Consider the following 27228-nt stretch of genomic DNA (forward strand, 5'->3'; position numbering starts at 1 on the left):
TACAGCCTTAAAATATGCAACACCTGTTTAAATACTGGGAGACAATAAAACATGCACTGGGTCATTTGTTGCCATTTTGAGTTCAAGTGTCACGTCCATAACGCTGGAATTGCTCTCTTATTTTTTTCTGTCAAGTTAAGCACCTGTGAGAACCAAAAAGCAAACCCGTGTAAGATTCTAGATCTGCTCCATAATCCTCATATTACCAAGCCTAGACTCTAAGGTCTACTTGTTGACTCCTCATACATTTCATTATTTCAGTATCTCTGAAATAACCAGAAGACTAGCAGTAATACTTATTTAGGATGCTACAATAAGAAAAAATATTTCAGAGGCCATACTATGCTCCAATCGGCTACTTAATACTTGATTGGCAGCTATACTGATCTCACACTCTTTACTAACAAAATCACAAGTCATTGATACCTGGCAACTTGACAAAACAAGAAAAAAAATGTCAACATCAAAAAAAGTTTAATTTCAAGTTAACAAAGTTTGACATTGGTTAATAACTGAACATGCATTTATGGCAACTCAATTATGGCATTCAATGCAACGTACGGTAAACGTGGCTTAAACGTGATTAAACATGGCCGCGCCCATGACTATACGATCGATGTTCGATTCCCACAATAAATATGATTATAAAGTAAGTCACGATCCATTTGGCAACATTTCGGCCATAAATCGTAGTTTTTGGACAAGAATTCGTAGTCCGTATTTTGTTTTGAAAAATCGTAGGAACTACGGACAAATCGTAGGAGTAAACCGGTCTGACGCAGCCGACTTGACGTCTTTCGAGCATTGCACGGACTCCGTTCTCGATGGACCTCGTACACACGAGTGACGCTTTACAAAAGACGCGTCTGGAAATCAAATGAATGGAAAGCAGAGCTGTTTTCTTATTTTAATGAAAAAGTATAATACAACCTTAATAAAGATCTTTTACAGTGACATCAGCATGACTTGACTCAGTTTGGATCTCACACATCCTCTTCCATATAATAGTCAAATTAAAAAAAAAAAAAACCCTATTCCATTTGAAAAGAAACTACAGGTAAACTACAGGGCGACAGTGGCTTGTGATCTTTACCCATCACCATCTAGATACACATTCAGTTTCTTGACTCTGACCTTCGTGTTGCGGTTGTTTCGCTGTAAACCTGAAATAAATGTCTGAACTCGGCTCTCTCGTTCAGCCTTGGCCCCATTTGAGACAAAAGGATCCTTTTATGAGGTTATTCTAATTTCTGAATTAATAACCAGCGGAATGGAAGTCCATGTTAGCACCTGAAGCATTTATGAAAGTCAAAGTCAACACTAGGCAAACTGTACGCTATTCAGGAGAGTTATTATATATCATACATGGACTTTGGGTTGAAACAGTATAAATGTTGTCTAACGGGTATTTACAGTACAGCGTGCCTTAAAATAATGGACGAATGGAATGGTCGCAGTCCTCAGGTTTACCACTAGATTAACAGGCGATCTGACAAACAAAGCCCCATCAGGACGCACAGCGCAAAAATAATCACATCCGCGATGACGCGCCTTTGGTCCCACAAGTCCACAGAGAGAGTTTACAGGTCTGTCCGTGCCTTGGCTGCGTTCGGGGCGTACTTAGGCATGAGGTCGGTGATCTTACGGATGAAATCCGATTTCTCCGCACAACCCTTGCAAGACTCGCCCCATTCGTCCAGAATCTTTTTCAAGTCCTTCACCTTCAGCTTCTTCAGGTCCACGGTGCTCAAGTCCACTTGTTTATCTGTGGAAAGCAAGACAGACAGAAAAAAAAAAAAACGTTTTGAGCAAGATGGAACAGGAGATTTTACAATTTGAAACAACAACTATGTTCACGTTAACGAGCAACAAACCAACAGTTAAACCTTCATTTTCCATCCAAGCGCCAGATCTCAGCAACAAGTGACATTTGAATTGAGATTCTATTTATTCTCGTTGATGTACAGTCCGGGGGGGGGGGGGGGCGGCACAGTGGTGTAGTGGTTAGCGCTGTCGCCTCACAGCAAGAAGGTCCTGGGTTCGAGCCCCGTGGCCGGCGAGGGCCTTTCTGTGCGGAGTTTGCATGTTCTCCCCGTGTCCGCGTGGGTTTCCTCCGGGTGCTCCGGTTTCCCCCACAGTCCAAAGACATGCAGGTTAGGTTAACTGGTGACTCCAAGTTGACCGTAGGTGTGAATGTGAGTGTGAATGGTTGTCTGTGTCTATGTGTCAGCCCTGCGATGACCTGGCGACTTGTCCAGGGTGTACCCCGCCTTTTGCCCATAGTCAGCTGGGATAGGCTCCAGCTTGCCTGTGACCCTGTAGAACAGGATAAAGCGGCTACAGATAACGAGATGAGATATACAGTCCGGTCCATAAGTATTTGGACAGCAGCGGTTTATTTTGCCTCCATGCCGATGGATTCGACATGAAGCCATCAGAACTTGATTGACGTTTAGACTTTCAGCGTGAATTGAAGGCATTTAACGAGAATACTGCATGAACCATTTACAAACCAACAATTCTAAGCACCATTTTAAATACTTTTCAGGAAGTCTAGAACCCATGGACATAACTAAATGCTGAGTTTCCTCCGAGAGATGCTTCGTCATAGTCTGGCTAACCCGACTTCAAAGCTCTGCGAGCATTTGGTCTGGCAAAGATATTAAGCCCAACCGTTTCCCAAAGCGTGTGGTTGACCCGCCTCCCTGAAATGCCCCAGTTTGCTACTGGTCGAAGCCAGAAAAGGCCGTGACGAAGCTTAAACCAATCACATCACTCTTTCCTCTGACGTACGTGACACGACGGGGCTAACTGGTAGATTAAACTCTTACCGAAGCCGGTCGGGAGCAAGGCAAAAACGTCCTTCCTTTCAATAAATACCTCCAGGGCTGCTCTTTGCTCCGTTTTCAATGAGAACTTGCTCCATGTTCGTAATGTTTCTAGTGAATGAAGCGCTTCCGGCATAGATTCTGTAAACAATCTATGGCTTCCGGTCGCAGTTCTACTACATCAGTGCCTTGAACACGCCTCTACCCAGGGCCGTTGGAGATGCTCGAAGTTGATTGGCTCCCGATTTTTCAGGAGCTTGGAAGAGCTGTAGATAGTTTGCCTGGCCAGACTGAGCTCCCAACAGGCCCTCGTGTTGCATCACACTTAGGATGGGCGGGCCCAGGCTAGCTTCGTCATGCTTTTACTGCATCCTCTTTCAGTTGCTGCTCATTTATAGGTCTTTCTGCTTTCACTTTTGTCTTCAGGTCAGTGTGCTTAAAGTGCATATCCTGGACCTTTTTTTTTTTTTTTAAATATATGAAAAGTATGTCCCTTTACACACTCATCCAGAAAGATAATTTTGCACAAGGCCACCTGTCTACAGCAGAAAAAAATAAAACTCATCTGGAAAAATCCCAAGGGAGTCTGGAGCCAGATTCGTGACGTCACCTGCGGAAGCGCCAGCAGGCTGCGAGAGCTTTGCACGGTTTCAGTGCACAGTCTGTGTAGACCAAATTTTAGCAGCTAGCGATTTTGCATTGAAATATGGAATTGTCACCTGAGCGCAATGTTACTTCACCTTCGGATGAATATAACGAGATGTCAGAATTGGGGCTTCATCTGTTTGGATTTGATGATTCAAGTAGTAAAAACGACAGAGACAACACCAGGGATGTAAATAATACGGTCGTTTTCTCATAAACTAGCGCCGACGTAGGATTCAGAAGGAGGCGTCCCACACGTGAAGTCACGAAAATCGATGTCTGCCGGGAAATCCAAATGCCAAGTTCTTTCCAGAGGCGGACCAATTCGCCTCAAATGGCTTGATTTCAACCGAATTTTCCTGGTATTGCGCAAGGTAAAAAAAAAAAAGTTTGCACAAAACGTATATTTGACGAAAGTTTAATATAAAAATCGGATAAATTACACTGATCTTGCTCTTGAATTTACCCATGATCTGCACTTTAACTGGGCAGACCGACTCAGCCATTAACAAACATTTCATTTCTTTTCCTTAAAAGTTGGGCTGCTTTTTGATTTCAAAAAAATCGTTGAAATTTTAGTTCCCTCTGAAATTTGGTATTTGTGATACATGTTTTTCTGTAATCTCAAAATATCAGGCCGTTCTGTGGCTGGGAAGTTATTTAATTTGAGGGGATTCCGTCGCAAATAACGTGCATGAAATCGCTCGCTTTGTGCAGTCAAGCGGACAGAAGTCGTCCGTGTGCGCATGCTTACCCGAGTCGTCGTCTTTTGGAGTTTTACGGCAGCTGGCGTCCAGCGTTGCATTACTGTTATCTCCAGGTTTACTTGGACAGTTACATCGTTCTGTCGCTAAACGAACAGCTGATCACACCGAGGTGCTCGCTGACATTAGCTTGGTCCTGCGTTTCCTTTCCTTCACATACAACATCTCGCTTTCCGTTACTCTAGTTGGTCTTTAACGTTTCATTCGTGTACACATCCATTTTTCTCTCCCGTTTCAAATTTGTATCCCACAATGCCTTGCATGAACAGGGAAAGCTCACCACATGATGCATGTCGTCGTACCTTGAATTGGGTCACAGTGAAGCAGGAAAAAAAATAGCGGGGAATTTAGAGCCACATGGCCTTATTCATTAATTGTTATCAGGAAAAAAAAAACCCAATAAAATTGGAAGTCTGATTCACATTCATTAGCTTTCGGTCCACTAAACAAAATTATGTGGGTGTCGGGGAAAATTCTTATGACCTAAATTTGAAAAATCTGAAAGGCAGTCCACCTTTCAGATGCTCTTGTGGTGCATTTTGGGTCATTCTTCATTTGTACTAGGAAGAATGAAAGCCATCCAATCAGGTTTGCAGCTTTTGTTCATGTAAAATTAACGTAATTTTTTAAAAACCCCTTGAATTCAAGCTGAAAGTCGACATTTCAGTCACAGCTCGACTGCTTCATTTCAAATCTGATGGGTGGTGGCATACACGAGCAAGGGAACGAAAATCGCGTCACTGTCTAATAGGCCTTTTCCACTACCCTTTTTCAGCTCACTTCAGCCCGACTACCTCAGAGCAGCATGACTGCACTCACTTCAGCCTTACTCAGCACCCAAAACTCGCACGGTTTTGGAGTGGGGCTGAAGTGAGCCAAACCGAGCCGAGTGGGGCTAGGGACGTGAGGAGACACTCCCCTGTGCACCGATTGGTGAGGAGGAGTGTCCTCACATGCCCACACACGCCCCGCGAGCACGCTGGGATCTGTAAACCCGGAAGAAGAAGAATTACGACAAAGAAGATCAGAAAACTAGAAGATGGAAGATGTCCTCCATGTTTATTGTTTACTATCCGGGTCGTGAGACTACCGCTTAAAAGGTCACTGATGTCACTGTTTGCGCCGCCTAACGACATCACGTGATGTCCACCCACTTTCGCTAACTCCACCCAATGTGTCCACCCACTTCCAGCCAGCACGGTTGTAGTCGAAATGCAACCCCAACAGCCCCACTCAGCTCAACTCCGCACCGCACGGCTCAGCCCAACTCAGCTGCGTTGGTAGTGGAAAAGCCCCATAAATACTTATGAACCAGACTCGACGCAAATTAGGACCGGTACGGTAAAACAAATCCAAATGACTGCTCTGAATGACTGAACTAATTCTATGACCCACATGGTCCGATGTTTCTTCAGCCCCCCATTCAGTTCCTACTAAGTTTACTGTGACACGCAAATTAACCACGTATTTTTTTCTCCTTATCCCATCACCTATTATTAGATGTGTCTACACAGCGAGTCCAGTTCGCTTATTCGATTTATATTTTGGTAACGTGGAGGTCAATCAACCACTTTTCACACCCATTAGTGCATCTAATTTGTTTAACCAGTTAGCTTGTGGACTTAAATATAGCTGCTCCTGTTTCTCATCTGAGAAATTAAACTGCAAACAAACAGCCCAGAAAGCAACAAAGGTCGGGGTCATTACAAGCGACATGTCACCTGCTCCTGTGACCACAGGATCGCCAGGAAAGAGAAGAGGGAGAACCTGATGTCCCTCAGAGAACCTGTGATATTTTAAGGGTTGATCTGCCGCTCCAGCTGTCAACAGCTGGGTCACGCCTACAGCATTTTAACCATTCATCCATTTCACTGCTGAAATTTTCATGCATCCCTAATAAAGTCCAGAGATGTCCATAAGTGCCAGCAACCAACGGTTTTCTCCGCCTACTCGATCCCAAAAGAAGGAAGGGGAAGGAGGGAAGAAAAAAAAAAAAAGGCACCTCCACACACAGGTCTTTCAATCTTCCAGCGATACATCTCGTCTCTGCTACAAATCCAATTATTCCACCACAAAATTGGATTTTATTCAGGTCTAGCGTCACTGGAAGCGACGCCACATTTGTCGGATTCTTGCGCTCTGACTGGCTGAGCTGGGCCACGCTGCAGCGCATGTAGTTCGGTTACACAGCCAGGCAGCGTACTACAGAGGGTAACTCTGCATTACGCTGTGTGCGCGCGTATGAGTGTTTAGTCTATGTCTAGTTCCTATCTAGAGTGTTTATACTGTTTGTTTTTTTCAATTATTCTATTTTTATTTATTGCATTGCCTGTTTGCACCGTGGGTCAGAGAGGACTGATATTTCATCTGTGCTGTATGTCGAGCATGTATAGCATATTTGACAATAAATTTGACTTGACTAATTGAGAAAGCCAAGCACACCAACACCTGGAGGGAAATTTCATGTATTTGGCAAATATTTTACAGGGAAATGGTTCGTAACATATCAGCTGAGAATGCACGTCATTTTCAAAATTTTCTGAGCGGGAATACCCCCAGACCTCCTCCCTAGCCTTCGTACGCCTTTGGCATGCCATGGCGGCTTCACTGCTGCAAATTCCAGGGCCGCCTATTTTTTTTTTAAAAAAGCTGGCTACTTCAGATTTTCTGGTGAACCCTGAAAGCCCCATGTGCAAACTATAAAAGTATACTTAGCCAACATTAGACAGACAATCTGAACATACTTCATTAATACTCAAACATTTTACCTTCAGGACAGAAAGTGACCGCGTTGCATTTGTGCATCTTTCGAGCAGGAAACCGAGTCAAGATGAGTGCACTTGGTCAAGACAGTGCTAATGTGAAATGGGGGAACAGGGCGGGGCTTCCAGAAGCATCAGCGTGTCCAAAACTCAGATGCCACCGTCGACCAGATTCATATGGTGATTGACGTCTTGTTTTAATTGTGGAGGGGAAAGAAAGAAAAAAAACCCTGCTTCTTTTGGCATATTTACAAGTATACTATCGTGCTCGGTTATAAAGCGGAGCGCTTATGCAAAGTGCGTGAAGGTTGGGAGGTCAAACATCTCTTAGATGCTTCATACAAGAAGTCACAACTCTGAGGACTGGCAAGGAAAACGTGATAAACACTCGTGTCAAAAGCTACGAGAAATGAGTTTTTAATGAACACTGTTGAGTCAGGTCAATGGTAGGTCGACCAAGTGTTACTGCCCTAGTTCGCTGCCAACTTTCTCCCACGCCCTGATAGCAAAGCTGAGACTCTCTGAGGAAAAATGCACAAGTTTGCATCTGCCTGCATGATCTCAAATATATGGAACATTTTAATACACGACAAACAAATCTGTTTGCATGTCTCTAATGCAAATACACTCACCCACTCGGGCAAGAGACAAGCAAGGCAAATTTCATTTGTGCGCTGCGATAGTAGTGATGGTTTAAAAGTGCATATTCTGGACCAATTTCGTGGTTTTTTTTTTTTTATATGAAAAGTATGTCCCTTTACACACTCATCCAGAAGGGTAATTTTGCACAAGGCCATCTGTCTACAGCAGAAAAAAATAAAATAAAAACACGTCTGGAAAAATCCCAAGGGACTCTGGAGCCAGATTCGTGACGTTACCTGTGGAAGCGCCAGCAGGCTGCGTGAGCTTTGCACGGTTTCAGTGCACAGCCTGTGTAGACCAAGCGCTCCCGTTTCTCTCTCGTTGTCCGGTCTTTTGGGAAACAATGAGTACTAATCCCATCAAGATTAGTGTTGCTACACCCTCCTACGATACATCTGTTAACCATTTTAATAATTACACGATAACGTTGAAGAAATTTGCAAAAAACGACCAGGTCGTTTTCTCATAAACCAGCGCTGACGTAGGATTCAGAAGGAGGCGTCATCATGAAAATCAAGGTTTGCCGGGAAATCCAAATGCTGGAGTTTTTTCACACCCCTTTTCCACCAAATCAGTTCCAGGGCTGGTGCACAACTCGTTCAACTTGCGAGCCAACCGAGAACCAGTTTGCTTTTCCATAGCTTGGGGTGCTAAGGGGAGCCACGTCATTACGTCGCTGTATACGTCAGTTACGTCGCTGCATTTGCATAAACCTTGGCGCGAACATCGAAGCAACAACACTGACTACGTTTACATGCACATCCAAATCGAGCTGCTGTCAGTAATCGAGCTGAAGGTCCCAGCAGGGTACCAGAGAAATCCAATCCTACATGCACACAACTGAAATCGGGCTATTGTGTGAGGTGCATTGTGCACCCGAGCCACAGGTGGCGCTACACGCCCCATCGTGTTGGTACACCTCCAGTTGTCGTCATGAAGAGCTATTCAAGAGTGTAAACAAAGTTATCAGTTCCGTGTTCTCCATTGCGCGTTTTTCTCTCGTCCATGAATTTTAATATATTCAACTCCTTAAGCTGAATGAGCATGAACTCTGTCTCCTCATTGCTCCAGAAGTGCACGTTTCTGCTTGCCTGTGGCAGTGGGGGCGTGGTCAAGCACCAGTCTGTGACAGGAGGGCGGAGCCAGGGAAGGTGAGTGGCAGAATCACTACACCTGACGGTAATTAACCTGTGTTTGTGTGTCTTCCCAGTAACCGCGCCCTATTTAAGGAGGCAGAGGGAGAGCAGAGGGGACAGCTCATCCCGGGACTAGAACACAGCGCGCGTGTGTGTTTTTCTCTCAAGAATAAAAGTAGGCTGTTAAACTGAAAAGTCTGACAATAAAAAGCCCGTTAGTACCAGAAGCTTTGTCCTGCCGTCCTCTATGTGCCACCCACACTTCGGAGAGCTCTACATCGCCATTTTCTCTTCTTCGTTTGTTCCTCCTGACCTCTTCTGCTGCTCGCTACTACTGTTGTCATGCCGACCGAGGCTGTTGTATTTCCCGCTTGTGGTCTCGTCACTCCCGGAAGTAGCTCGACAACTAGCTCGATTGGGTATACATGCACAAAGTAGCTCGGCAGAAATCGCATAAACTAGGTCGTGTAGCTCGATTCCGAGAAATCAAGTTCGGTTCAATTTCAGCCGAATTAAGGTGTATACATGGCATTTTGAACTTCGATTTCAGTCGAGCAACGGCAGAAATTCGATTCTCTCTATGTGCATGTAAACGTAGTGAGTGAGAAGAAGCAGCAACAATAATGGATGACTTCGCGTTTGTACAGCTGCTGCTTCTCGTCGCTTAAAAATGGCGATCTTTCGCGGTCTTGTTATTGGTCTTAACAACTCCGCCCCCCCCCCCCCCCCGCTGATGTAAGCGGTTCTTTCCTCTGGCCCAGTAAAGAGTTGGTGCTAGCCTGGAACCGGTTTTTCTGGCCCCAGAGCCAGTTCTTTGTCAGTGGAAACAGAAAACCTGGTTCCAAACTAAGCACTGGCCCCGAACCAGCCCTGGAACTGCTTTGGTGGAAAAGGGGCATCAGAGGCGGGCCAATTCACCTCAAATGGCTTGATTTCAACTGAAGTTTTCTGGTATTGCGCAAGGTAAAAAAATTGCAGAGAAGGCAGAACGTTACAGATATTTGACCAAAGTTTAATATAAAATAGGAGAATTACATTGATCTTGCTCCTGAATTTACCCGTGATATGCACTTTAATCCTAGCAGATGGAGTCTAAAATTTGAGACTGTCAAACCAGGCTTAGTTGGGATACAATCTCTACCTGGATGCACACGGATAAAAGGGACCCGTTTAAAAGCATTCATCTAAGCGCCAGCTGTAGCTCAATAAAAGGACTCCATTACCTTTAAAATAAATAAATAAAAACCTCACTGGCACGTGTGTAAATAAGGATTTCAACTCTAGACTAAATGAATACAAATTTCAAAAGGCATTGTCAAGCTCTTCAAGAAATATGGACTGGTTCGCACATTTACAAGAACGCCTCACTACGGTTTCAGATTGATTGCTCACTTGACATGTTCAAGTGGCACCTTCATTACCCATAATTCTGCGTCTGAGATGTGGTGCTCCATTAACAGCCACATGTACTAGTGCAATAAATTAGGCAAATGAGGTCCAATTTGGAGAAATTAGAGAGTTTCCTCTGCAACGTGAAACGCTGAAAACATCTTTATTTTAAAATAAAAATGGTACAGAATGTACAAGTTTGGAATTTGGCCCTTTTTTTTTTTTAAATAGAAATTGAATTAGAACTCAGGGTGGGGTTCCAAACCATATTCGACACGCTAAATTGGAAGCCGATATAGTAAATATCCATAATATGTAATACATGATTTGAGCTATTTGGCTCAATGAAAAACATCCGTGATGTTGCTTGTGGCTGCGTTGAGGAAAATCTGGGCCTTGGCTATCCAGCTTTCAGGTGCGAGGACGTGGGGAAACATCCTCCCGCGTTCAAAATTTCCTGCCAATTTGAACCCTCCAGCCGACCCACAGCAACACCATGTTTTCTTTATAACCACTGAGAGGAAGTGAATAACATTGATTATCTCCTTACAGCGGCACCTGTCAAGGGGTGGGATATACAGCACTCCGCGTAAATGAGTGCACCCCCTTTGAAAAGTAACATTTTAAACAATCTCAATGAACACAATTTCCAAAATGTTGGCAAGACAAAGTTTAATAGAACATGTTTAACTTATAACGTGAAAGAAAGTTAATAATATAACTTGGATTACACATTTTTCAGTTTTACTCAAATTAGGGTGGTGCAAAAATGAGTACACCCCACAACAAAAACTACTACATCTAGTACTTTGTATGGCCTCCATGATTTTTAATGACAGCACCAAGTCTTCTCGGCATGGAATGAACAAGTTGGCAACATTTTGCAACATCAATCTTTTTCCATTCTTCAACAATGACCTCTTTTAGTGGCTGGATGCTGGATGGAGAGTGATGCTCAACTTGTCTCTTCAGAATTCCCCAAAGAAAATAAATTTCTTAACACCACAAAGGTGAAGGCTACAAGAAGACCAGCAAAGCTTTACTTATCAGTCAGAATACTGTAGCAAAAGTGGTACGAAAACTTAAAGATGGAACTGCAACCATCTCACAGAGACGTCCAGGTCGTCCACGGAAGTTAACACCTCGACAGGAGCGTCTTCTGATGAGAAGGGTTGAAGAAGGAGGGGGGGGAAAAAAAAAAATAATAAAAAATATCGGCATGCAAGTTCACTGCAGTTATCTAAAGAAATAGAAAGCCAAACTGGGGTGACTATTTCCCATGACAATACGGCGTACGCTGCAGAGGAATGGCATGCATGGATGCCGTCCACGAAAGAAGCCTCTCCTAAAGCCCAGGCACAAAAAAGCCCGCCTAGACTTTGCCAGGGCCCATGCTGACAAAGATGAAGACTACTGGGACTCTATACTCTGGAGTGATGAGACCAAGATAAATGTTTTTGGAACTGATGGCTTCAAAACTGTATGGCGTCGCAAAGGTGAGGAATAGAAAGAAAAACGCCTGGTGCCTACAGTGAAACATGGTGGTGGCAGCGTCCTTATGTGGGGCTGCATGAGTGCTGCTGGTGTCGGGGAGCTGCATTTCATTGATGGCATCATGAATTCACAGACGTATTGCTCTATACTGAAAGAGAAGATGCTACCATCACTCCGTGCCCTTGGTCGTCGTGCACTTTTCCAACATGACTAAACACACATCTAAGGCCACTGTTGGATTTCTGAAGAAGAACAGGGTGAAAGTGATTCAGTGGCCAAGTATGTCTCCTGATCTGAACCCAGTCGAACACCTATGGGGAATTTTGAAGAGACAAGTTGAGCATCACTCTCCATCCAGCATCCAGTCACTAAAAGAGATCATTGTTGAAGAATGGAAAAAGATTGATGTTGCAAAATGTCAACAACTTGTTCATTCCATGCCGAGAAGACTTGGTGCTGTCATTAAAAATCATGGAGGCCATACAAAGTACTAGATGTAGTAGTTTTTGTTGTGGGGTGTACTCATTTTTGCACCACCCTAATTTGAGTAAAACTGAAAAATGTGTAATCCAAGGTATTATTATTAACCTTACTTTCACGTTATAAGTTAAACAGATGTTATATTAAACTCTGCCTCGTCAACATTTTGGAAATTGTGTTCATTGAGATATTGTTTAAAGTGTTACTTTTCAAAGGGGGTGCACTCATTTACGCTGAGCACTGTATTATGGATCAAGAGAACAGTCAGTTCTTGAAGTTGAGGTGTTGGAAGCAGGAAAAAAAATGGGTAAGCGTAAGGATCTGAGCGACTCCGACAAGGGCCAAATCATGATGGCTAGATGACTGGATCGGAGCGTCTCGAAAACGGTGCATCTTGTGCAGTGTTCCTGGTATGCAGTGGTTAGTACCTACCAGAAGTGTTCCAAGGAAGGACAACCAGTGAACCGGTGACAGGGTCATGGGTGTCCAAGGCTCATTGATTCGCATGCAGCATGAAGGCTTGCCCATATATGGTCCAGTCCCAGAGAAGAGCTCCAGTTGCACAAACTGCTGAAAAAAGTTCATGCTGACACCTTTGTTTTCGCCAGCGTGAACTTTTTCAGCAGTTTGTGCTACAGTAGCTCTTCTGTGGGAATGGACCATATGAGCTAGCCTTCGTCATCACATTTATAAGCATTATAGTGGCAGTTAATTAGGACAGGAACACTGTTCATTTACCAAAATGACCTCACTTTGCATTCTTGGTGAAAAAGCTATTCATGGCATGGTTTGGCAGGTCAGTGTTACTTTCACTTACTGTAAAATCACCAAAATGTCCGAATTTTGCCTTTTTGATGGTGTTACGGAGCTAGGAGACTAACGTAGCCAAGAAATGAGGTGAAAGTATGACTTCTCTACAGAATTTCTGTCTCCAAGGACAGCCCCGTTTACACCTGTACTACGTCACGTCGTCTTCAATTCTCACACTAGGCGCACTCGTAACCTAAACGCCGACGTGCCTCAATGCGTCCTTGAGGACACTGAAGGACTGCTTAGTCACCATTACGTCTCATACTTGTAACTGGCACAATGATTCAACTTTTTTCCCCCCCTCTGTTGGTTTAAAGGAGAACTAAAGGTAATTTTTTTTATATCAAAATTCTCTCATTTTATTAAATATCGGAATGTATTTTTGATTGCTATTTTGTCACTGCTATAGCAAGTTATGAGTGTTTGAAATGTGCTCTGTAATATATCGGTCCATATGTCAAAGCAATGGCTGTAAACGAGATTCACTGAGACCTGTGCGAGACATTGTAGGACGGAAGTAAAACATACAGCAGAAATCAAAGCAACCAACATCTGCCAACGCTGTCAAGACACGTGCCCTCCTTCGAATGCTGATGTAATCAAGCAGGAAGTTTTCCGTGTCCGAAATCGCTCCCTACTCACGATATAGTGGGGACGCCATTTTGTAGTGCTGTCTGAAATGAGGATTACGTGGGAAATGCGCTCAGTATAATATGCATTTATCACAAAAATGCATGCATGTACAACCCCGATTCCAAAAAAGTCGGGACAAAGTACAAATTGTAAATAAAAACGGAATGCAATGAAGTTTCAAAATTCCATATTTTATTCAGAATAGAACATAGATGACATATCAAATGTTTAAACTGAGAAAAATGTGTCATTTAAAGAGAAATGTCGTTTTAAATTTCATGACAACACCACATCTCAAAAAAGTTGGGACAAGGCCATGTTTACCACTGTGAGACATCCCCTTTTCTCTTTACAACAGTCTGTAAACGTCTGGGGACTGAGGAGACAAGTTGCTCAAGTTTAGGGATAGGAATGTTAACCCATTCTTGTCTAATGTAGGATTCTAGTTGCTCAACTGTCTTAGGTCTTTTTTGTCGTATCTTCCGTTTTACGATGCGCCAAATGTTTTCTATGGTTGAAAGAGCTGGACTGCAGGCTGGCCAGTTCAGTACCCGGACCCTTCTTCTACGCAGCCATGATGCTGTAATTGATGCAGTATGTGGTTTGGCATTGTCATGTTGGAAAATGCAAGGTCTTCCCTGAAAGAGACGTCGTCTGGATGGGAGCATATGTTGCTCTAGAACCTGGATATACCTTTCAGCATTGATGGTGTCTTTCCAGATGTGTAAGCTGCCCATGCCACACGCACTAATGCAACCCCATACCATCAGAGATGCAGGCTTCTGAACTGAGCGCTGATAACAACTTGGGTCGTCCTTCTCCTCTTTAGTCCGAATGACACGGCGTCCCTGATTTCCATAAAGAACTTCAAATTTTGATTCGTCTGACCACAGAACAGTTTTCCACTTTGCCACAGTCCATTTTAAATGAGCCTTGGCCCAGAGAAGACGTCTGCGCTTCTGGATCATGTTTAGATGCGGCTTCTTCTTTGAACTATAGAGTTTTAGCTGGCAACGGCGGATGGCACGGTGAATTGTGTTCACAGATGTGAACCCGGCTCGAACCTGGACCTTCTTGCTGTGAGGTGACGGCACCAACCACTACACCACCGTGCCACCACGTACTTTCATATAAAAAAAAAAAAAAAAAAAAAAAAAATAATAATAATAATAATAATAATAATAATAATAATAATAATAAACCCCCCGAAATTGGTCCAGGATATGCACTTTAAAAAGGACTTTAGTTCCCCTTTAACATGATATTCCCTTTCGTCTCTGGATCAGGAATAAAATCTTTCGGGGCGTTCTGGAAAATAATCAATTACATCATACCTTTAAGGAGTAAAATTTCACCCCACATTATGAGCGATGTTTTGTGCCATGGATTAGTTTGTGAACAAGAGTCTATTTAACAAACTTGAAATCGAAAGCGATTTCTCAAACACGTGATGTCACCCCGGCAAAGATCTTGCCTACAACAGGCCCGAGACGTGGACAGATGTTACCCATCAAAAGAAAACCATAACTTACCGTACTTCAGTTCACAGATCTGACTGTCTTTTTTCTTCAGCTTTTCACACACCTTCTCCACCGGCACGTGGTAACTCAACGGTTTTGAGACCTCGTTAACGATTTTCGTGGCGGCGTCGCTCGTTGCTCCGATGTAGTAGCACTGCGTGCGAATGAACAGAACAGTCAAACATGAGGTGTGAGGTCAGGTGAAATTTTCAACAGCCATAATCATGTGCAAAGAGGTGACTTACAAATCGGTTTTCCTTTCCTTTCGCATCCTTGCAGGCTTTCATCAGAGCCTTTTCAATGACCTCACTGGTAAACTGGACATTATTGTCTTTTAGTGACTGGTGAAACTTCCCCAGAAAGGTGACACACACTGGAACAAGACAGAAAAGGGAATCAAGGTAAGGAATCAGACAGACAATGGCGAGAAAATAGCCACAATAACAGCGGAGTGATGTGATGTGGCCTGATGCCAAAGAGAGTTATAGTTACAACCTCAATGTAGAGAGTCTTTTCCAAGAATAGCGTGTGCTCAAATTTTATTCCTCTTATACCAAGGCAATTCGCCAACACTTACAGTTTTCCAACGAACAGCCATAGACAGGTCATACTTTTTATCTGTTAATCTAATTACAGTTAAGGTTGTGGAACCTTCCTGTTATCATTTACCTAAGAAAAGTGATACAGCTGATCTCTCACCAGACCCTTCCCCCTCAAGTTCATTAATACTAAAAAAAATAAAATAAATAAATAATAAAAATAAAGTGGCACATGTTAAAGGAAAGGGGAGGGGGAAAACCCCACACAAGTCTCCTCCATCCTGGAAACACTTCAGTCATGAAAACTTAAGGCCAATTTATGCTGACAACCCAGTCCTCGCAGATGGCGTCACAGATGGCGTCTGCGTAGCCCCCCCTCGCAGACGCTCTGCGCTCACCTCCCAAAAATTGTGACCACCGCAGAAGCCTCGCAGACAGCATCGTTGACAAGAGGGCTCTGATTGGTCCACTCTACATCCGCTGTACACGCACTTCCGCTTCCCTACTTTCCTGGTTTGGTTTGTTTTCACGACCGCCATTTTTAAAAACACGAGCGAAGATGGAGCAGCACGAAGAGCGGTTGATCGAGGAAGTACGTACATCTATACGCTAGTCATTATAAGTAACCGGAGGATAAACACTCCACTAACCACACCCACCAACTACTCCTCGCGATTTCGTGACTTCGTGCCCCCTTGCGTTGTGGCGTTGAACAACATCGCGCACGCCTATTACTCCCTGCTCAGCGATAAATTACAACTGTCTGCGAAAAGCTATCTGCGAAAGCCTTGTCGCAAGAGCATGCAGAGGCCCTTACTGTTTCAAAGAAAGACTTTCCATAAAAACACTGAACATCTCCTTCAGGGCTCGACATTAATGGTTGCCCGCTTGTCTGGGACAAGTGATCCTTTATGTCGGACAAGTTCATCGTCTCCGTTACTTGTCCGATCAGACAAGTGCCAAAATACGCCGATATTCGGTTTACATATCAAATTTATCAGTTTATTCACATGATTTCCGAAGCATCTCACTCGACATTGTTTTGATGAATCGCCGGATGTTTCTATTCGGAAAGAGCGATGTGCGCATGCGCAATATTCCGCTTGTGAAACCGGCCAATACTGCTTCATGTATTTGAGCTGAAAAGTAAACAGTTGTTTACCAGACCCTCCAGGATTTCGCGATGTTGCGATTTGCAACTTCAACGCAAATTCAACCAATCCCCGCGAATTCAGGGCGGTGTTGCAATTATATCCAATCACCGCAACTTTCCCGCCAATTTGACCAATCGTTGGTGTCGTCTTGAGGTGACGTCGACAAACTACCTTCCACCTTACTTCCGTGTTTCCGTTCAAGAGAAGCAGCATGTGTGAGTCAGTGTTTATGTACAGTAGGCTTAAATTCTGTTACTGAAAGTGTGTTATGTTTACAGTGAAGGACTGTGTGCACTTTTTTTATTTAATACAATAAATTAATGGATGCCAACATTTTTGCCAAAATGGTATTTTATTTTCCATTGTTTAGGCAGCTTCAGCATCATACTGTGAGATTCTGTTCAAATTGTTTTTTTCTTCTATGAAGCCTGAGCCATTTATTTTATTAGTTTATAATTATTGTTTAATTTAGTCTTCAGGAGAGACTGCCTGCACACAGTACTAGTATTAATAGTTTTTTTCTTACATGAAAGCTGAGGCATTTATATTATATTTTAAGGTAACTTTATGTTGTGCTGTGAAGTTCTCTGCACTTTAACTTTTGAACCAACAGGTGCATTTGGATAAGTAAAGCCTATTTTTCTGCATTTTTGTAGTCCTGGTAATCTTTTATATTGGTAAAGTTGTTTATAGGGCCATTTCTCAGTGTCTTTGCTTTTTTTAATCAATAGTTTTTCAGTAATAACTTAATATTTAACATATCACTCAATTTTAATCACAAAAAGAGAAAATCGCAACAATTTCTCACAACTTTCACTTCCTCCCGCAACGTAATCGCAACAAAAACCTAAAAAAAAAAAAAAAAAACAACTTTCATCGCAACCATTAAATACCATCCAGGAGCCACACTGAATAATTAGACAACAACAATTAATCAATTTGAACTTATATTCAAAGTTAATAATTTAAAAATGAAAATATATTTTAATTTTCTGGTTTTCATCTCATCTCTAGCTGCTTTATCTTGTTCAACAGGGTTGCAGGCAAGCTGGAGCCTATCCCAGCTGACTACGGGCGAAAGGTGGGGTACACCCTGGACAAGTCGCCAGGTCATCACAGGGCTGACACATAGACACAGACAACCATTCACACTCACATCTACGGTCAATTTAGAGTCACCAGTTAACCTAACCTGCATGTCTTTGGACTGTGGGGGAAACCGGAGCACCCGGAGGAAACCCACGTGGACACGGGGAGAACATGCAAACTCCGCACAGAAAGGCCCTCGCCGGCCACGGGGCTCGAACCCGGACCTTCTTGCTGTGAGGCGACAGCGCTAACCACTACACCACCGTGCCGCCCTTCTGGTTTTCAATTTCTCATAAATAAATTGATTGATGGAGTCCAATTTTTTTCCGCAGTGAATAGATGTGTGTTAAAGTAATTCTGGTGAAATTAGTTTGTTACAAATAGTTTATTTGTGGGGGTTTTTTCCTCAAATTTTTCTTCGGACAAGTCAACTTCACATTCGGACAAGTAAATTTCCTTTCAACTTGCCCGACAGGACAAGTGGTTTCAAAAGTTAATGTAGAGCCCTGTCCTTACTAACATCTTCACAATTAAAAAAAAAAAAAACGTTCTTGAAAGTGTTACTATAGAAACAAAGTATTCTGCAACTCGCTTTACTTGTCTCCGAGTTGCCATACACACACAACGAATCAACACCTTCCAAGCAATCGCTGATGGAGCTACAACAGGAAATGCTTCATATGCAGATATACATTTTGTCTTGTCCTGACTGAAAGCAAGCCACCATCACGCCTCAGATGTACGTGTTGCACATCTTGGCAGTAGATACAAAACTTCCAGAGAACTGATACAAAGACCACGCAAGAGTTTTGGATAGCTGTTGGCTTTTACTCCAAATAAAGCAGGACCAGTGAACCTCTGCCGAGGTTTGTGCTGGTGCACCGACTACAGGCATCGTGATTAATCAAGCCCTGATCTATCGATTAAAATGTAATGAATCACAATTCATGAACAATACCCAACTTCATCCCGATAACCCTAGATGCATAACAAACGGCATGATTTTGAAATTAAAAATACGATCGGTATCCGGAGCTGTACGTGGGCACAGCCATGTTCATGGTCGCTATAGCAACGTCATGAGATCACGCATTGCTTCGTGAACAACATGGCAGACGAGTCAGAATTCCTGAAGGCCACCGGGTTTTAAAAGCCCAGTTTGGTGGCATTTCTTACAATCTCAGTGCCTTGTGTACTCTCTGGGCAATGAATGCTATGTCTCGAGCGGTCGTGTTCACTTTAACACAAGTGACTGCATTTTTGCATTTTAAAAGATTGACAAAAGCTTTCATTGCTTTTGTTTTTTCGTCCCTTTGGTGTTTTGCGGTTTGAAAATTAAAATGTGCCCCAAAAAAAAAAAAAAAAAAAAAAACCAGATACATTTCGTAGTCAGGTCTAGGGATGTTAACCGATGACCGTTTGACCGGTGGTTGACCGAATCAACATCAACCGGTTAAATTTTTTTGGTTGTCGGTTAAAAAAAAAAAAAAAAAATCAATCGTTTTGAAGCTGCCGATTTTGGAGCGGAGAACCTGGAATTCTGTGTTGTAAACGCTTGAGGCGTGCCATGCGGTGTAAGGACGACAGCTGACAAATCAGAAACACCCCGTCAGTCATGTCCCGCCCCAGTTGAAGACAGCTGACAAATCAGAAACACCCATTCAGTCATGTCCCGCCCCAGTTGAAAACAGCTGCCACTCGGCAAGAGAAAAAAGTGTAGACACAGGCTTTTTAGCTTACAAATTACTATTCTGTTTTTTTTTTTTAATTATTATTAGAAGGCACATGGAGTTTAGTCCTGCTTTGGCCAGTGCATTCTGAAAGTATGTTTCGGTCTGTAGCCAACAATGCATGTTATTGCAGATCAGATCTCTCCACACAAACTAAAGGCGCAGATGCCGACTTTTTCACGGCTGAATCGTGTAGATCCACTTTTTTTGGGGGGGGGGGGGGGGGCGTTGGAGTGTACGGATAATTTCATCAGAGTAAATTCTGTATTAAAAGTTACTAAACAAGCAAATGCCGTTGAAATTATTCGGACACTCCAACGCCCCCCCCCCCTAAAAAAAAAAAGCGGATCTGCACGATTCAACCGTGAAAAAGGCGGCATCCGCCAAAAGGCGCGCCGTTTGCATCCCTGTTAAACTCATAGGTTAACCGACTTTAACCAGCTAATGAGGCTCGGTGGTCGGTCAAGATTTTTTTTTTTTTAGTTTTCGCCATCCCTAGTTGGGTCTGTCTCAGAAACTGGGTACTATGGGGGTCCCCCACTAAATATACTCTCAGCCAATAAACTATACAGTTTTGAATGGTGATGTTGGTTTTAATTTGAAATAAAATGAAACTAAATCTTTGATGTGAATACTCTATTCAGAATTTGGCAAAAATTCTACAAATTTGTGGAAAAATGGCAGCTTGATCTGGGACATGATAAATGGTTGACTACATCACACTCCCTTAAAAAGGTTGTAGTCCACTGAAAAGTCTACAGTTATCACTAATTGTATTTTAAGTTGTAACTTTATACACCTAAGGATTGGTGCGCTCACAGAATAATCATAACCGTAATAAAACATCATGCAAAATATTTGATCACCGTTGTAACTCCATTTTCCGCAGACCCAAAACCAATACGATCGCGTGTTGTGATCTAAACGGAAAGCCTCAGGGTCGAGGTCACTACATCACCAAAAGTAGTAACTTAAAATCATTATGCCATATAAAAATTTAGTTATAAATCTGCAGTTTTGTTTTTTAAAACGAAAGCTGAAAGTTAGGTATAGAATGTGTTTCTTACAGAATATGTTACGATGGTAGCTGGTCTTGTATGAATTTCTGAGCTATAAAATATGAGTCGTGGTCTATTTTTTACCGTAGCGTGTTATTTGTGTGCGGGGAAGGACACACATTAACAATCTGCATGTGTAGAATGGAATTTTCCACTCCAACAGTTAGAAGTCGATCGTGCTTCCATTTGTGGTCTCTCTGTTACGCGGGTGATCTGTTCGGACGTTATCGCTGAAAAGGTGAGTTTTGACAGTTTTATTTTGTTTTAGTCTTGCAGTATAAGGCAATAGAATGTTTCTTTTTCATCTTTCATATTTCGTAGTGTTTGCATATTTTTGGCCAATATTTTGCAACCATGGTCAATTTAGATCGAACTTTTGAATCTTTAGAATCTACGGCCAGTCATTTTGCCCCGCCCCCACATCGTGCTCCGTCCGGTGCGGTAGTGATGTCCCGTTGCTCGCGCGCCGCAGCAGAGACCTGCGCGACCTTCAGCCAGTACAGTCGCTGTTCTTTTACCACCACCGTTATTCTCACTCGACATTGTTTTGATGAATCGCCGGATGTTTCTATTCGGAAAGAGCGATGGGCGCATGTGAATAATCAATTCAGTCATCATAACTTGGCATTTTTAACCCAAGCAATCAAAAAGAGGAAATTTATTCAATATTTTCACTTGTCTGTGAAGGAGGGGCTTTAATTCTTCATGATGTAATTATTTTATATGGAAATCAATTTTACAAAAGCATTTGAATTGTAATGAAAAAAAAAAAAACATTTTCCACAGTGGAGGCCAGATACTATATTAAACATGATAAAAGAAACAGTGAGTGTTAGGTAAGGCCACACCAATTCGATTAGTTGGTTCTCGGAATCGCCGCTCGAAGAAAATGCAAAATGGGGGAAAAAAAAATCAAATCAAAATCGACTGCAGGTTGAGGTCACGTGACGTCGAAAACCAATCAAATCGCCCTTTTCACTTTAGATAAAGACTTGTGGAAGAAACATGCCTGCGGAGGGGAATCCTGCAAAGCCTGTTTGTGTGATTGTTAGGATATTCAGCGAACAGAAGTGTAAAATCTTTGACAGGTGTGCTGAAATTCAAGAGGGGAAAAACTTGGCACAGTTGTACTCAAGATGCCGTGAGCTTGTTAGCCTGCGATGTGCTAACTCGGACTACAACACTCTGGAGTGGGTGGGTTTGATTTATATATTTCATTGATTGATGTGTGGGGCAAACAAAAAAAGTCATTCGAAGTATTTAGCCATCAGAAGTAGCCTACTCCTGGTCAAATCTTTTTTTTTTCTGTGCATTGTAGATGTTCAATTGACTAATTCAATCGTTTATTTAGCCTCTCTGTTTACTGGTTTGCCTGATAAAAGATGTACAGCCAGAGTAGGGTTGGGCGGTATTACGGTAAGAAGGTATCCCGAGGTATCCAAAAGTACCAACGGTATCGGTCTCATTACCGTCATTTTAAAAAAATATATATAATATCTAAATAAATATGGAGTACATGAGGTCATAATATAAAATAATAAATTGAAGATCATCCCGAATAACTGTGTGATCGTATTTTCACTAATTCTATCAATTTCCTAAAGAAGTTTTCATCGCGTGCAGGGTTGTTTATGTCGTTACCATGGCAACCCTGCGTGACATTTTGGAGTCTGACAGAAAGCTTTGCAAGAGACTGAGACCGGGGGTGTCATGGCTCAGATGGCTAAGGCACCGTACCATAAATCCGGGGACCCGGGTTCGATTCCAACCCGAGGTTATTTCCCGATCCCGTCTCTCTCTCCCCCGCTCATTTCCTGTCTCTCTATACTGTCCTATCTTTAAAAAAAAAAAAAAAAAAAGAGACTGAGACCGCGGTTGAAAGATGGCAAGTCAAGATAACGAGTTAGTGGCAAAAAAAAAAAAAAAAAAAACCAACATCGGCAGTGTGGCAGCATTTTGGTTTCAAACCAAACGAAAAGGAAGAGCCAGCAATAATGTAAATGACCACGCAAAATCGAAAAAAATCTAATATGCCCCCTAAGGCACACCATAGCCTGGGGTACTCCACTTCCACGAGATCTCTCCAATGAGTTGTGTTTTGAGTAGGTTACATGAGTAACAACAAGGTAAAATAATATAACGTACAGGGTTCTCACCAGGATTTTTTTTTAGCGTAATGGGTTATGGCGAGGGAGCGTAGCGACCGAGCGGGGGGATGGTGCGGAGATTTTGAAAAATCATGCCCAAAATTGGCCATATTTGACGTTCCTGGAGGGGATAAATTGCATTTTTTATGTTGTATATCCTTGATGGAAAATTGTTACATCTTTGGATCTTGGCAATGTGTTACCTACTGTTGTATTTCACTGAACTACAAAGGGTGTTGTCAAAAGATATGTAAACTCAGACACAACCAAAGAGATAATGAATGTTTTATTGTATTAAGAAATTAAGAAATGCCTGAGCACATAAAAATAAAAAAAAAACAAATTGCATTTTCATTCAGGCATAACATACACCCAGCCCCCTTAATAAATAATTAATATATAATCTAAAACTATTAAATTTCTTGTTTAATAGAAAATTTACTATTCTAATTAAAATTATAAAATTTTATAATTCTTGTTTCCACAACGGGTCGATGCCCGATTTTCTCCTGTTTTGGTTCGCCGTCTTCTGTTAACACCACGGGAGTAACTTTGATTGTAACCACTGTTAATTCTCTGATTTAAAGCCACAAGGGCGATCACGTTTGGCACATTGGAGCTGAATCCCATGACTAAAATCATATCATTAACCTCATTCTCACCTGTGAATTTCCAGCCTCTGCTCGTCTTCCTCCATCTCCTCCTCTATCTCCAACAACGGGCTCTCCCCCACTAGGCCTACCTCCATCCTCTGCCCGTTTATCTGCTACCTCCTTTCCTCTGCCTCCTATGTCCTTTCCTTCATCTCCTCCAACCTCTCTTGTGCCTGTCTCCTTATAGAAATATAACGATGGATGGCATGCAGGCAGATTACCAGTGTGTTAATGTTAGCCACAGTGGGATCCAGTAAATTAGCGCTAATCATCCGATACGTGCGCCCTGTCATATTGCTAAACCTGCTTACAAAGTAGACGTTTTCATTCATCAAAGGGCTTTGGGTTAAGTTTTCAAGCGTGATGGAAAACCTGTAGAAGTGGTGCACTTACATTTCTAACTGTGAAGAAAGAGCGAATGTCTCTTTTTTTGCGAGGGGGTCCGTCATCCATTGTCATTCACCGAAGTCCAGCTCAAGAGAAAGTTATCGCCAGGATCTCTCTCTCTCTCTCTCTCTCTCTCTCTCTCTCTCTCTCGGAACTGATTTCCAGGCATGGGTTTCCTAACAAACGTAGGCTGATTTTGACACCTTGAAAACTGCTCAAGTGCGCAGGAAAAAAAAAAAAAACTTTTGGCGATGGTGATGAACAACTGAAAACAACCGTTACGCTATATTAAAAATTTAGCGTAGCGGGGGGAAATTACCGTTGCGGTCTGAAATTTTAGCGTAGCGGGCCGCAACCATATAAAGCGCTGGCGAGAACCCTGACGTATGACATTTGGGATGTGGGTAATAAACGTTTGAAATGTCATCTACTGAAGAAACGGAAGAAAACATCGTAGCGTAAACTGTTAGGTTTCTGGTGGGAATTAGCAATGCGCTTGCTATCTTTGTTGGGTGTGTTAAACCGTATGGATTTAAGTGGAATAATTGTAAGGAGTTATGTGATCAAGACAACGTTTTAAGCAAGGTAAGGCCATTTGATTATTAATTTCCCCGCCATGGCATGACGTGGGCCCATATGATTTTGCCTTGTGCAGCTATCACGCATTTGAATTAGGTTCGCCTCATTTGCGCTGAAGAATATGGTTTATCGCGCAGTCTAAACGGACTTGGGTGTTGGTTGATTCTTTTTCTTTTTTTTTTATTTCCCATGCTTGAAAGGGTATGATCCTGCTCATCGTGTACTTTTTTTGATGGAGTAGGTGAAATAGTGCTGCAAATGGCGTTTCAACGCAGACATGTGTAAACGACAGTTGAATGCTATTTTCAAGATGAAGGAAGAGTTGCGTGATGCTTTGAAATATCTCTTAATCCATTCATCAATGCACAAAATTCGCTTTGCTGCTTAATCCATACCACAATGCACACAATTCGCTATGCTGCTTTTAAATAGTACATTTGAGGCATAGGCGCATGTTACACAGTAGGCCGAAACAAAATATTTTTTTCCTCGGTAATACCGTATACCCCGGGAAAACACAGAGACGGTTTAAAGGTATCAAAATTTGGATACCGCCCAACCCTAAGCCAGAGCTAGCCCTTAATGCATATGGGTGGAAATAAGATAAGCTATTAAAAGAGCTATATGAAACACGTAAAGACAACACTAATGTATTGTCTTTGTTTTGTTTCTCTATTATGAAAACCCTCCATTTCCACCGCTAATTTTACCATCAGAGCATTTGTTTAATTTTATTTTTATTTCACGTGCTCGCTTCATATTTTTCCTGAAAAAATCCAAGAACCAACTAATTAAATTGGTGTGGCCTAAATGCAAAAAATAAAAAAAAAAATTAGAAAATTTGACCATAATGTCCCAAATGAGAGACCAGTTTCCGAGACAGACCCAGTTACGTTCAAAGTCAATGGCATGAATACAGTCTGAATAAAGACTACAAAGGAAACAACTTGCTTGTTTTTTTTTTTAATTGCTCTACGTTTCTAGGCTGACCGTTAACAGAATGATTTGCATCGGTTATAAAACGGAGGATCAAAAAAAGTGAATCGTCACACCTCTAGCACTGACGCTCAATATGAAGCCAAGAAATATGAGATTAACCGATATATGACACTATAAGACACTTGTGTGTATCCGGATGGACGTTTTGCACTTTTGGGTTCTTGGACAGATAATGAATCCATGTGGTTCTACGTTGACAGATATATAAAGTCATAAAGGCGTCATAAAGATGAACATTTTATTGCCATGTTAAGGCCAATTTATGCTGACAACCCAGTCCTCGCAGATGGCGCCGCAGATGGCGTCTGCGTAGCCCCCCCACCTTCGCAGACGCTCTGCGCGCACCTCCCAAAAATTGTGACCACCGCAGAAGCCTCGCAGACAGCGTCGCAGACAAGAGGGCTCTGATTGGTCCACTCTACCCGCTGTACACGCACTTCCGCTTCCCTACTTTCCCGGTTTGGTTTGTTTTCACGACCGGTATTTTTAAAAACACGAGCGAAGATGGAGCAGCATGAAGAACGGTTGATCGAGGAAGTGAGGAAGTACGTACATCTATACGACTCCAGTTCTAGTCATTATAAGTAACCGCAGGATAAACACTCCACTAACCACACCCATCAACTACTCCTAGCGATTTCGCGACTTGGCGCCCCCTTGCGTTGTGGCGGTGAATAACATTGCGCATGCCTATTACTCCCCGCTCAATGATAAATTACAACTGTCTGCGAAAAGCTATCTGCGAAAGCCTTGTCGCAAGAGCATGCAGAGGCCCTCAGATGTCATCTTTCACATCCAAAGCGTTTTTTTTTCCTGTCGTTTCCTCAGAAGTACTGAGACAGAGCTAATATTTCATACAAACTTTGTTATAGATTTCTACTGTACATCAAGTCAGTACAAAAAAAAAAAAATTAGGAGTTCCAAATGTTAATTTTCCAGCACAAAATTAAATGTTACAGGAAGAAAAAAAAAAAAAGTTTGTTGTTTGTCATTTCCTCACAAAACTTGACTCATTGTACCAGAAACTACTTGTTTTTATTTAAAGCAAAAGGTCTTTTCACACCAAATATTGACTTTGTTTCATTTATTATGGCTTAGTGCTATTTGAAGTATTTTTAAAACGTTGAAACATTTAATTTTATTATTTTTTTAAAGCCATTTTTGGCCTCCAGCATTTCTTTACATGTACCCAAGTCTTTAGCACATTAGTGTATACAGTATAATTACACTTACTCAATGGCTGTGTTCAAAGCAGTAGACCCCTGTACTGAATAGTCTTCTAAAACAATACGTCACTGACTTACTCTACATCATTGTAGTGTACTACTTTGACACACTACTTAGTACACTAGTATGCGATTTAGTCTCAGCCATTTATAACATTTATAACAGCGACTAAGCTAAAGTGTAGTAGCCTAAAGCTAAAGACGGTTGCTTATCAGAGTAAATTACAGTTAACTCATCTTTACATTTTGTACAAAAGCGTGACAATACCGAAAAAAAAAGTGTTAACAGTTGAATACTAGCCAGTTTGCTAATTCAGACATAAACTCACCTTCACACTCTCCGTCTTTTAAAGCTTCACTGCTGCCCGGCATTAAGGCGAACACAAGTGCCACAGAAAGTCCACTTAAACTTAACATAGCTGAAATTGTATCTAAACTTCTAAAACACACGTTACATGTATAACACGCTTTCCCAGAGTAAGAGAGATGCACATAAGCGCACACACACACTAAAATGCCGGATACCGGTTTTTGAACACGAAACAGATGCTCCTGCTCCGAAAA

General features: G+C 42.2%; 1 protein-coding gene across 1 annotated transcript; it reads right to left on the reverse strand.

The window, feature by feature from the left end:
- Positions 1-457: 457 nt before the first annotated feature.
- On the reverse strand, positions 458-27228 carry manf (mesencephalic astrocyte-derived neurotrophic factor). Its single transcript, XM_060910721.1, has 4 exons — positions 26994-27228; positions 15349-15476; positions 15116-15257; positions 458-1765 (listed from the first exon to the last, which is right to left on the reverse strand). Exons 1-4 carry the CDS (start codon positions 27079-27081, stop codon positions 1581-1583), a joined length of 543 nt encoding a protein of 180 aa, XP_060766704.1. The 5' UTR covers positions 27082-27228; the 3' UTR covers positions 458-1580.

The sequence above is a fragment of the Neoarius graeffei genome, chromosome 26 (genome assembly GCF_027579695.1).
Source record: "Neoarius graeffei isolate fNeoGra1 chromosome 26, fNeoGra1.pri, whole genome shotgun sequence".
Lineage (NCBI taxonomy): Eukaryota > Metazoa > Chordata > Actinopteri > Siluriformes > Ariidae > Neoarius > Neoarius graeffei.

Excerpts from the sequence above, each read along its gene's own strand:
- manf (XM_060910721.1), bottom strand. The coding sequence starts at position 27,081 with ATGTTAAGTTTAAGTGGACTTTCTGTGGCACTTGTGTTCGCCTTAATG. Across the intron at positions 15,258-15,348 it reads AAGGAAAGGAAAACCGATTT|TGCTACTACATCGGAGCAAC; the intron begins GTAAGTCACCTC and ends ATTCGCACGCAG. Across the intron at positions 1,766-15,115 it reads GATCTGTGAACTGAAGTACG|ATAAACAAGTGGACTTGAGC; the intron begins GTAAGTTATGGT and ends TGCTTTCCACAG.